Below are 12802 nucleotides of genomic sequence, written 5' to 3' on the forward strand. Positions count from 1 at the left end.
TCAAGAGCATCCTTGCCTTTGGAGTAGCAGATATGCCGGCCTGCGGAACTCACTTCCCCTGCAAGGAGTCTTGCTTCCCTTGAGTGGACAGAAGCCCATGGGTGCCTATGTGGGTGGGCAAGATGTTGCTGGAAAATGTATCTGTTTAAGGTTACAGTTCACTCCGATTATTCTGCTTTACCCCTGTCATCATCCCTACCTTTCTTAGAGAGACTTGGTTTTATAAACACGAATGTTTCTGCTGCACTGACAGTTGTCACATCAGGACACATCAGGCTCATTTCTCGTTGGCACTTGATCCAGCTGCTCCCATCACCTTTAAGGTGGTGGGTTACTAACTACTATAAAGGGACCTCTGCTGTCCTAGAGTTAAAACAACCTAAAATAATAAGTGCATATCTTTAAAACAAATCGGTTCACACAGTAGGTTCTGCTCAGCCCTTCCCAGGGAAAACCACTTTAATCTTTTGCTTTTTCTTTAGGCAGTTAATCAATGTGTTAAAATGATTTCTTACATTGGGAGAGAGAATAGTGTGAGAGTGTGCACTGGAGCCAGGAACCTGGACTTGAATTCTGGCTCTGCCACTAGCTGAGTGCTTTGAGTAAATTACTTAACCTCTCTGAGCTCCAGTTTCCTTGCTTCTAGGGTTATTGTGAGAACTAAAAGTGAGTGAATGCATACCAGGCACTTAGAACAGTGCCTGATGCAAAGAGTCATCAACCACAGTAGCTAATAAACATTAGGTACTCCATTTTTCTTTGTCTTGATTGAAAATTTTTGATATTATTTATTTACTTCCTTCCAGGAAAGATAATAATTTCACTTACTTTTATAGTTCTTCTTATATGGCTCCCCACCTTCTCCTAATACCGTTACATCACTAGGGCCGAACAAAGTTTCAGGAGCCTTGCACGTCATAGACACTGTATCGTTATTAATTATTACCCATTAGCAAACACTAGTGTTCCCAGCCTCACGTAATTTCCAGAGTATTCCCTTCTTATCTTTTTTTCTGTATTTGGTTTTATTGCTTCACTTCTATAACTTTGCAGATGTCTGATTAGCTTCTCCTTGTGCCGCAACAGGAGAGCAGGACTCTGCCTGGGCTTGGAGGCAGCTGACGGGAGATGAGTAACTTTCCTTAACTAGCGGCCAGCAGAGCCCAGGAGACAGAGAACCTCTCTGGGTTAAGTCCACTGTGGCACTGGTGGCCGTCCCAGGGAAACCCACCAGAGAACTCGCCCCTTGCTGGTCCCTGCAGCCACTGCTCACTCATGATCAAGCCCACAGTCTGTTTCTCTTTCCCAAGAGAAGGGTGAAGGGTGAAGCGACACCTCCTTCCAGCCTGACACAGGCGGGCGGGCTGAAGGGAAGACTCTGAGACCCCAGCTGCTGCCACCATGAGCACAGTAACCTTCTGCTACTTAGGTAGTCAGCTGCTTCTTCTCTGGCTGGTTCCTACTTGTGACCTAGAACTGAGGGTGGTGCCTCCAGGCTGAGTTAACCAACAGAGGAATCAAGAACCAAGAACGGGATGGATAAGCATCCGCGAGCCCCCAAGAGGGGCCAAGAGGAACTCCCCAAACCCAGGGGTCTGTCCCCACAACCTCCTTCCCAGCCCCCCCCCCTCAGGGAGCCAGGACCAAGATGCTCACTTCCTCACCCCCTAGCCCTGCACCGCCATCCAGCAAGTGCCTCAAAAGTGAGGACAGGACAGCCCATGGGGAGGGGGGGCAGCAGATGAGAATCCCCGAGGCTGGGTGGGGCGGGGAGAGGAGGTCCGCCAGCATCCCTGGAGGCTTCTCCTGGCCTCTCCCTTTGTCCCAGCACCCCCTGCTCCCAGACCCTGGGGCGTTACCACAGAGGCTGTTGCCTTCAGCTCTCGCCCTGCTGCCAGCCCAGCCGCTCTGGGAGGCTCAGTGGACCCTGAACTGAGCCCCAGCCTGGCCTTTGCCACCTCCCACCTGTGTGACCTGGAGCACCTTACCTGACCTCACCTGTAAAATGAGAATAATATTTCCCTATGTTGTTTAGAGGTTCAAATATAATGTGTGTTTGTGGCGTGGGCCAATGCCTGCCACACAGCAGGTCCTGCCTAAGTGTGGTTGCTGTCCCCTCTACGTGGAATTTGTTAGTTTCAAGTTGAAACCTCCCCTCCCCCAGACTTCTCACCCCCACCCCCAGACTTCTCACCCCCACCCCCACCCCCAACTGCCCGCAGCTCTGTCAGGGTACCTGCTTACCAGGTGTAACTGCCTCAGGCAGGTACTGGTTCTATGGATCTCAATAACCCTGCAGAGATGTGGGTGCTCAGTTATTTCCCCCACCCACCCCCATCCAATCAATGCACAGATTTAGTGCCGTGGGTTCCCTCCACGTAAGCCCTAGGTTCCTTTCTCCCTTAGTGAAGGGGGAAAAAGGAAAACCTAAACAATCACCACACCCCCACAGGAGCACTGCTGTTTCCTCGAGTTTCGTTTCCTCAGGATTGCTTCTCCCCCATCACTGCGTTGCTCAATGACCAAACCACGTCCTCCCTGGGGCCGCCCTCGCCCTGGAGAGCAAATTAGTCAAGCTGAAGGATAAGGGAGGGGAGAACAGATTAGAAGCCAGGAGCCGCCATCCCAGCAGACTGGGATCCTTGAGGGAGGGCTGGGCTGGTGAATTCCTGAGGATCAACTCTCCTCCGGAACAAGGTGACCTCCTGTTTATCAACAGTTCAGCTTGGGTCCAGTGGAGCCAGTGGGGAACTGGGTCCTCTGGGACCAGCCTGGAGGAGAGAGAGGTGATGGGGATTGATCATAGGATCAGAACCAGGGGTCCCACCCCAGGAATCGCCCTCCGCTGCCCAGCCTGGAGTGTCTGTGATTAGCAGGAGGAATCCTCTCCCTCCCATGGTAGTTTTACACAGTGGCGTGTGGTCTGAAACTTTTGTGTGTGTGTGTGTGTGGTATGCGGGCCTCTCACTGCTGTGGCCTCTCCCATTGCGGAGCACAGGCTCCAGATGCGCAGGCTCAGCGGCCATGGCTCATGGGCCCAGCCGCTCCACGGCATGTGGGATCTTCCCGGACTGGGGCACGAACCCGTGTCCCCTGCATTGGCAGGCGGACTCTCAACCACTGCGCCACCAGGGAAGCCCTGAAACTTTTTTTTTAATTGAGGTAACATCGGGTTATAACATTGTATAAGTTTTGTGTATACAACATTATATTTCTACTTCTGTGTACACTACAGACACTAGTTGCAAAGAAGCCCCATAGTATACTACAGAGTAGAATGAAGAAATCACAGTTTTTTAAATACAAGGAGGCTTCAAAGAATTGTCTTGATGGTTGGCCTTGGATTCAACCTCTGACCTTTCTGCTTGCGGGCCTTGGGTGGTCCCTTATCCTGTCTGAGTCTCACTTTCTTCTTCTGTGATATAAGAATAATGCCTCTTGGTGTGGATATAGAGGAAACCCATTTTACATCAAGTCCCAGCCCACACATATACACACACTAGTCGCCAGTCTCTTATCAGCAATTCTATCACCTCCAAATTTCTGAAACACACACACGTTTTTGGTAACTCATCTGGGCAGTAATGTTGCCCTGTACAGACCTGAGACTATTTATAGTCATTACAGTCTTTTTCCCATTTAATGTGAATATTTGTTTGTTTCACTGCCAAAACATGAAAACATTCATTTATTGGGTGCTTTTCAGACTCTGCTGGAAATGGTAACTAATAAACCATATGTGCCCTGTCTTCATTCCCTTTCTAAAGGTTTAAAACTTTAGATTCCTAAAGACATCTAAATCCCAGGAGTAGATAATTAGTTCTGGAGGCTGGAAGTCCAAGATCAAAGAACTGGCGGGGTTGGGTTCTGGTGAGACCTCTCCTCCTGGCTTGCAAATCACAACTGCCTTCTAGCTCTGTCCTCACATGGCCTGTCCTCTGTAAGGAGGGTGGGGAGTGGGGAGGGAGAGAGAGAGAGAGAAAGAGAGAGAGAGAGAGACTCTGGTGTCTCTTCTCTTCTAATAAGGACAGGATGCTTATTGGATTAGGGCCCCACACCTATGACCTCATTTCACCATAATTACCTCCTTAAAGGCCCTATCTTCAAATACAGTCACCTACCTGGGGGGGTCAGGGCTTCAACCTATGGATTCAATGGTGGGAGAGAAACAGTTCCATCCATAACAGCAGGTAACTCCACCAACAGTACCCCAGGTGACGGCTGCTCAGGAAGATGAATTTTAACCCCTTTACACTCAATATCATTTCTGTTCCACCACAAATTCTTCTCATCTTATTCCCTTTTCTTTTCATCTAGAGAGCTTTTTTGAGGACGTCATCGAGTGTCTCTGGGACGTAATGAGCAGAGAGGAACTGCTACTCCTGCTGACTAAAGTCCTGAAGAGAATTGAGACTAAGGCTGCTTTCTCCAGGTAACCTGCATGGATGCACCAGGAATGTCACCCACATGCCCCTGCCCCAGGCTCATTTCCTCCTGGCAGACATACCTCCTCCAGGCAGGATCCTATGGTTGGGGTCAAGGATGTTCCTTCTCAAGTTTCCATTGGGAATGTTTCCTCCTTGTCAGTGAACAGCCTCAGGTTGGGAAGAGATGAAACCTGCAAGGAAGGGGCATGTTATGACCTTGCACAAGTTACTGAACTACTCTCTGCCTTAGTTTCTTCATCTGTTCAGTTTTATTGTGAGGAAACTGAGATCATGCATGCAAAGTGCTTCACATGATGGCTGAACATAGTATGTGCTCAATTAATGTTAACTTTATTTTATTTTCAGTTTTTATGATGTCATTTTTTAATGCTTATAGAGTACTTAAAGATAGTGTTAATGTCCCATAAGTCAATTGTTCAGGGAATCGTTTCTGTAGAATTTCAGCTTTGGGAGCTGAAGGTGGAGCTGGAGCTTCTTCCTTAAGTCTTAGGGGAGATATGCTGTTCTTTTCTGATTTACAAAAGCAGGGTAATAAATAGACTGCAAAGGCTCTTCTTTTTAGAAGGTTATTTTCAGTCTCACTTGTTATTGATATAAGCACAAGAATTAAAAGAAAGCACAGAAGAGATGATGTGAGTTCAGGTTTCTGCAGCCCAAAACAACCAAAACCAAAGCTGAGATCCATGCAGACCAAGTTTTCTTCAGTGGCCAAAGAATGGAGAAGTGGGAACTTAATTCGCAGATCAACTTCTCACCCACATGGTGAGAGGGATTTGATTGTAAAGAGTAAAGACAGAGGGAAGAGGAGTGAGGCTCATGACAGGGAGGAAGAGCATTCATCTACCAGGGAAGGGGTCAGGCTCTCCTGGAAACAGGGTGCCATGCCCTTTTTATCCTTTTTTGGTCTGCATCTTCCGGTCATGGTCATCCGTAGGTGTGTCATCTAGTAGCTAATGTAGTAAAATCAGCCTAGAATGAGACTGAGGGTCTGGTGAGGTCAGATACCTTGCCACCTTGGTTCCAGCTGGTTCTATCCGGTTTTGGTTTGTCTCTTCCTATAGCTTCCTCTGTTTTTCTCCGGACCCTGTGACTCCAACAGGTTCATCTCCAAATGGAAAAATCCTTTCCCTACGTGAATAAAGGTGGCTATTGAGGTCCAGAGTATTCTATTTCAGGGAACCTGAGGATCCAATACCTCAGGTGTTGGATGTCCAACATCCAACACTGCGCCACCGCTATTTAGACAACTGCTTTGAAAAACAGTGTCTAAAGGGAATTTCCTGGTGGTTTAGTGGTTAGGATTCGGAGCTTTCACTGCTGTGGCCCAGGTTCCTAGGAGCCAAGGGTCTTGTTCCTGTAGATGAGAACCAAGTAGGACTTCCTTTGGGACAAGTCAGAAAATCCTGACACCATCAGTTTGTGTTCCTGGGGATTCTGGCTAGAGCCCTTTTTTTTTTTTTTTTTTCTTTTTTTTTTGGCAATACGCGGGCCTCATACTGTTGTGGCCTCTCCCGTTGCACAGCACAGGCTCCGGACGTGCAGGCTCAGCGGCCATGGCTCACGGGCCCAGCCGCTCCGCGGCAATGTGGGATCTTCCCGGACCGGGGAACGAACCTGTGTCCCCTGCATCGGCAGGCGGACCCTCAACCACTGCGCCACCAGGGAAGCCCCTGGCTGGAGCCCTTTTAATCTCCATCTTAGGAACTGTACCAACACTGCAGGATCCTGCTGGCCCATAAGGCAGAGAGGCTGGAGTGGAATTGGATGGAGCTGGGTTGGATCCTGGCTCTATCCCTGCCCAGCTCTGGGGCTCTGAGCTTAAGACTTGGAGTCTCAGATTTGTCATGTGTCCAATGGGAATAGCAATTCAATCTGATGGATTGTGGTGATGGCCTTAGAGTGAACTGCAGGGTCACAGATGGGGAACCAAGTGCAATCATCTCATCCAAAGGCCCAGGGAGGCCTGGACCAGGGTCAGACCCAGGGGTCAGGATGGGGCAGAGGGGTCCAGGTTGGAGGACTAGTAGGAAGGCTTGGGCAGCAGAGCCAGGACTAGAGTGAGGCGAGTGGGTCCCTAGGACACAAAACTGGAGGGGCTGTGACCCTAGCAGAGGTCCTATGAGTGGCAGAGGGGAATTTCTTCCCTCCCTGACTTGATCCCCTCATGCTGAGCATAGAGGGCCCTGGGTGACTGAGTCCTCCACACCCTGCCTGGGACCTGGGGTTCTCCACTGCCATCTGGGACCCTCTTCCCATCTACATAGAGTAGCCCTGACCAGTGGGAAGGCCGTGTGGCTTAGTGAGACCTCCAGCATCACAACGAGTGGCTGCCAATTTTGTGTGATTTGAGGGATTCTGACGAGCCTTCACAAGTCCCCACCAAAGAGGAAAAGTCTTCCTCCACCAGCTTGTGCAAATGCAGGTCTCTTCAAGCTTAGCAGTTTATATGGATGTTTCTTAAAGTCTCTTGAATCTTTGAGAGGTTCCATAAAGTTGCACATGGCCTTGGTGTGCAGGCATGTGAAGTTGTCACCAGCTAAGGTATGAGTTAAGCTGGTGACCCCTGAGAAGTCGGGGGTGCTGGGTCATGGGTCAGGAATCAGTGAGGCGGGCTGGAGAGTCCAAGGGGAAGCAGGGTTAATAGCAGATCACCTGCTTCCTAGTCAACTGGGGAAGTGGATGGACCTAGTGACCTTCAGCTGGGAAGACCAAGGACATCAGGCTTGGAAGACAGCAGGTGCCAGGCAAAATGATCATTAAGGTCACTTTTATCTCTGAGTTTCTTTTCTTTTTTTTTTTTTTAATTCTAAACACACAGAGCTAGCCGTTCCTCAAAGTCTGAGGCACGGTCCCCAGGACTGTCCTTACATTTGACCCCAATGACAAATTTGGGAGATCCCCAAAGCTACCACCAGGTATGAGAATTCCCTAGAAGGAGGCACAGAACTCCCTGAAAACTGTCACGACCCCAGTTACGGTCTATTACAGGGAAGGATGCCGGTTCTCATCAGCAACAGGGCAGAGTTTGGCGGGTTTCACACAGGAAGCTTCCATTGTCCTCAGGACGTGTCCCTGTCCTGGTTTCAGTGTGTGGCAGGGCACACGGAGCGCTGCCCGCCAGGGGCGTTCACCTGTTTAAAGAAATATATTCTGACTCTTGTTAAAACGATAAGGAAGGCTCTCTGTAGGACGATCGTGATAGGTGTGAAGACCATCGCAGCAGAGGAGGCAGATGGGCGCAAGTCCGAATACAGCAAAGATGATGGGGATTTGTAGCCAATAATCAGAGTGAGGGGCGTGGGATGGAAAATCACTGAGAGGAGACATCGAGGGCAGGGGGATTCTTGTTGAAATTTGCTAACAGGATTCTTGCTAAAAGCAAGTAAAGGACGTATGCATCAAAGGTGGGAGATGAGGAGTTTGATCAGATATCAAACATGATAAGATCTAAACAGTGGGAAGGCTTCTCACTAAACTGACTTGGACGAATTTTTGCTGAGACTGGGCAATACAGGCCGTCAAGGACAGGACACCAAAGGCGGAGGTTGAGGCCTTTCGGAGAAGAGGGCTCAGAAGAGCCTGACTAAAACTTGACCAAGGAGAGAACCTTTTCCAACAGGACCCTCAGCGTATGGAGTTTTATTTGGGCTCAGTCACTTGCTGCCCGCACAGCTGACCTGTTGTCTCCTGCCCACCCGGAGGTCAGACTGATGCCCTAGTGTCCAGCTCCACCAGAGGTCAGATGTGATACCACGTGACCCAGGGGCCCCATCACATGTCACCCTGTTAGACTGTCCAGTGGCCAAAGGCCCAGGCAGACGAGGACTCTCCTATCAGCCAGAATATTCTAGGGGCTCAGGGACGACTTCCCAGTAGCCAAGGGCGAAGAGCAGGTTGACTCCTCACTACACACTAAGGTTCTCTGAATGAAGGTTTTTCTGCTCCAATCCCACTTCTCTGTGCTCCTCTGTGGAGTTCCCACTCTGCCTACTCTTTGGAAGTGATTGTGTTGACCTGCCTCTGAAGCGTCTTTATCAAACACCATGTTTTTTTTGGCCTTGCCATGTATGTTGTGGCATCCTACTTCCCCAACCAGGGATCGAACCTGTGCCCCCTGCAGTGGGAGCGCAGAGTCCTAACCACTGGGCCATTAGGGAATTCCCTCAAATACCTATCTTAAGTTAAAAGTATCCTAAGATGACTTTTGCTTAGTTATTCCACGATTGAATAAGTATATGGAACATCTACAAGATGCAAAAATTTGTGTTTAATGTTGAAAGAGAAAAATTTACATTTGTGAAATCCTTTTCTATTTGATTTATAACAAAACCTCTGTGATTTACAGAATAGATCTTGTTGAGCCTATTTTATGGACAAGCAAACTGTCTTTCTAATCCCTTGACCTTCATTGTTACAGGGAAGACTCAGATGCACTGTATCAATATCTGAGTGAGCTGAAAACAGACTTGGCCATGGAGCACCAAGTCACGCTCCAAAAAGACCAGCTGGACAGGAAGAGGTTTTTGAACAGGTTTCCTTGGGTAAAATGGGAGCTAGAGGAGCTCATAGGAAAGCTCCACGCACTCGCAGACAAGGTTGACAAGGTCCACAGGGACTGCACCATCTCCAACATTGTGGCCAACTCTACTGGCGCTGTGTCTGGTGTCCTGACCAACCTTGGCCTGGCTTTGGCACCCATGATAGCGGGGGCGAGTCTGGCACTCTCCGCCACTGCGTTAGGGCTGGGAGCAGCAGCTGCTGTGACCAGTGTGTCCACCAGCATCGTGGAACTCATCAGCACGTTGTCAGCAAAACCCGGAGTCAGTCGCCTGATGTCAACTGGCGTTCCTGGAGGTACTTAAGATCAGCCCCCAAACTGTTAGCACAACAAAGAAATTCACAGAAGCTATGCAACGCATTGAAATGAATATCCATGCCATGGAGACGGTCAAAAGCAACCCTGGGGCTTCCCTGGTGGCACGGTGGTTGAGAGTCCGCCAGCCGATGCAGGGGACACAGGTTCGTGCCCCGGTCCGGGAAGATCCCACATGCCGCGGAGCGGCTGGGCCCGTGAGCCATGGCTGCTGAGCCTGCGCGTCTAGAGCCTGTGCTCCGCAACGGGAGAGGCCACAACGGTGAGAGTCCCACGTACCGGAAAAAAAAAAAAAAAAAAAAGCAGCCCTGGCTTAGCAGCCGATGCAAACGTCTTCATCAGCAGTGGAATAATCTCAGTCCAAAGCAGCCAGCAGGAAGAGGTTACTTTCAAAGGCACGGCACTGGCAATGACCAAAGGAGCCCGGATTATGGGTGTGGCCGAGGCAGGTGTCTCCCTTCTGATGGAAGTGGCCTTCCTGGTGAAAGAGGCAAAGCACTTGCATGAGGGGGCAAAGGCGGAGTCGGCTGAAAGGCTGACGCAGCAGGCCCGGGAGCTGGAGGAGAAGTTGGAGATGCTCACCCGCATCTATGAGCGTCTGCAGTAGGGCTGGACTCCGCCACGCCCCGAGCTGTGCAGGGACCAGGGACACGTGCGGGGCCAAGGCACGGAGGCGCCTTGTTAGAGGGAAAAGGAAGGCAGATAACATAGATGTATCTAGGTGTTAGGAATTTGGCATTTCTGTAGCTGAGCACAGCAGGGGAGGGATAAATGCAGGTGGCAGATGGGGGAGAGAGAAGGAAGGAGCGTGGAGCCTGGACGAAGGGAGGAAAGGGGCCTAGAGAGTGAGGGGAGGAGAGAAGCCACTTATTTTGGACTAAAGTAGACACTGGGGGAAGAATAAAGGGAGAGGGAGGGGGAACTAGCAACAAGAGGCCAGGAATATGAAAGGGTTGAACGTGGGAAAAAGCCAAAGAGTTAGGATGGCTGGGATCCAGGAGAAGTAGCAGGGGCTCCTCTCTCACCCCTCCCCAGGGTTTGATGTCTCTGGTGGTGGTCTCTAGCCCTACTTTTCCAGTATCAGCTCGCCTTTGATTCCAGCAGGTTTATCTTAATTAGGCAGTGATTTCTTTTTGTTTGTTTGTTTGTTTGTTTTGCGGGCCTCTCACTGTTGTGGTCCCTCCCGTTGCGGAGCACAGGCTCCGGCTCAGTGGCCATGGCTCACGGGCCCAGCCACTCCACGGCATGTGGGATCTTCCTGGACCGGGGCACGAACCCGTGTCCCCTGCATCGGCAGGTGGACTCTCAACCACTGCGCCACCAGGGAAGCCCAAATCGCCCACCCTTTCCCATTAAATAAGACATCTCAATGGGTTAATGACTAATCAGCCCATGCTCACGCATAACTGATTTCATACATTTGGTATTTTTTATTTTTGGGAGAGAAAGTGCTTAGACTCAGCTATGACTTTAAAAGGTCTTAACACAGTCAAGCAAATTGTAGCTGGACTTGGACGTATTTGTTACTTGGCAAGAGCAACCTGCGTTGTACAATCAGTTAATGGCTATAGGACATAGCACTTTACTATTCCCCCCACGGCTTAGAACAGTTATATATCCCAATGAATTAAACTCAGCCCCTTTCCTATCATACAAATGAACTACTTAGATATTCACCACCCATATAGACAGACATCCCCCTAGATTTGCCAACCATATTATCAAAAATCTAATACTAAATCTGACATAAGCCACGTAATATAACCATACAAACATCACCTATGTGCAGCAAGTTAATGTTGCTTGAACATCTCATAAAGCAAGACACTGAAAATGTCTAGATGGGCCCACTAGCCCCATGAACATCAAGGTTTGGTCCCAGCCTTTCTATTAGTTTTTAATAGAATTACACATGCAGGTATCCTCACCCTGGTGAGAATGTCCCCTAAATCACTAAGATTAAAAGGAGCAGGTGTCTGGGCTTCCCTGGTGGCACAGTGGTTGAGAGTCCGCCTGCCGATGCAGGGGACACGGGTTTGTGCCCCGGTCCGGGAGGATCCCACATGCCGCGGAGCACCTGGGCCCCGTGAGCCATGGCCGCTGAGCCTGCGCGTCCGGAGCCTGTGATCCACAACGGGAGAGGCCACAACAGTGAAAGGCCCACGTACCGCAAAAAAAAAAAAAAAAAGGAGCAGGTGTCAAACACGCCACACCAGCAGCTCACAACGCCTTGTTCAGCCACGTCCCCACGGGAGACAGCAGTGATAAAAACTGAGCCATAAACGAAAGTGTGACTAAGCCATGTTAATTAGGGTTGGTAAATTTCATGCCAGCCACCGCGGTCATATGATTGACCCGAATTAATAGAACTATGGCGTAAAGCGTGTTAAAAAACCATACAAGATAAAGTTAAACCTTAATTAAGCTGTAAAAAGCCATAATTAAAACAAAAGTAAACTACGAAAGTGACTTTAATATATTCTGATCACACGATAGCTAAGACCCAAACTGGGATTAGATAACCCGCTATGCTTAGCCCTAAACCCAAATAATCCTAAGAACTAGACTATTCGCCAGAGTACTACTAGCAACAGCTTAAAACTCAAAGGACTTGGCGGTGCTTCACACCCCTCTAGAGGAGCCTGTTCTATAATCCATAAACCCCAATAAACCTCACCAACCCTTGCTACTCCAGTCTATATACCGCCATCTTCAGCAAACTCTAAAAAGGAGCAAAAGTAAGCATAATTATAACATATAAAAAGGTTAGGTCAAGGTGTAATCTATGGGGTGGGAAGAAATAGGCTGCATTTTCTACACCAAGAACACCTTTATCCATACGAAAGTTTTTATGAAACCTAAAAACTAAAGGAGGATTTAGTAGTAAATTAAGAGCTGAGCGCTTAATTGAATAAGGCCACGAAGCACGAACACACTGCCCGTCACCCTCCTCAAGTGCCATGACAAAGCCACAGTCCATCAACACATGCTAAACAATTATATGAGAGGAGATATGTCGTAACAAGGTAAGCATACTGGAAAGTGTGCTTGGATAAAACAAGACATAGCTTAAATAAAGCACCTAGTTTACACCTAGATTTCATGATCTATGTATGTCTTGAACTAAACCTAGCCCACACCTTTCCCACCATACTGACACAAGCGAGTCAAATAACACATTCACCAGACATCTAAAGTATAGGAGATAGAAATTTAAACATTGATGGCGCTATAGAGAAAGTACCATAAGGGAATGATAAAAGAAATATTAAAAGTAATAAAAAGCAAAGCTTATCACTTGTACCTTTTGCATAATGACTTAACTAGTAACAACTTAACAAAGAGAACTTAAGCTAAACTACCCTAAACCAGATGAGCTACTTATGAACAGTTACTAGAACAAACTCATCTATGTGGCAAAATAGTGAGAAGATTTATAAGTAGAGGTGACAAGCCTAACAAGCCTGGTGATAGCTGGTTG

General features: G+C 48.7%; 1 protein-coding gene across 1 annotated transcript; it reads left to right on the forward strand.

Moving 5' to 3' along the window:
* Window positions 1–4328: 4328 nt before the first annotated feature.
* LOC132498944 (apolipoprotein L3-like) lies at window positions 4329–9928 on the forward strand. The gene is given in 4 exon segments (XM_060113219.1): window positions 4329–4432; window positions 8866–9288; window positions 9290–9430; window positions 9628–9928. Coding segments are annotated over 4 exon segments (939 nt in total). The 5' UTR covers window positions 4329–4358.
* The last annotated feature ends 2874 nt before the right edge of the window (window positions 9929–12802 follow it).

This window comes from Mesoplodon densirostris, chromosome 11, assembly GCF_025265405.1.
Source record: "Mesoplodon densirostris isolate mMesDen1 chromosome 11, mMesDen1 primary haplotype, whole genome shotgun sequence".
NCBI lineage: Eukaryota > Metazoa > Chordata > Mammalia > Artiodactyla > Ziphiidae > Mesoplodon > Mesoplodon densirostris.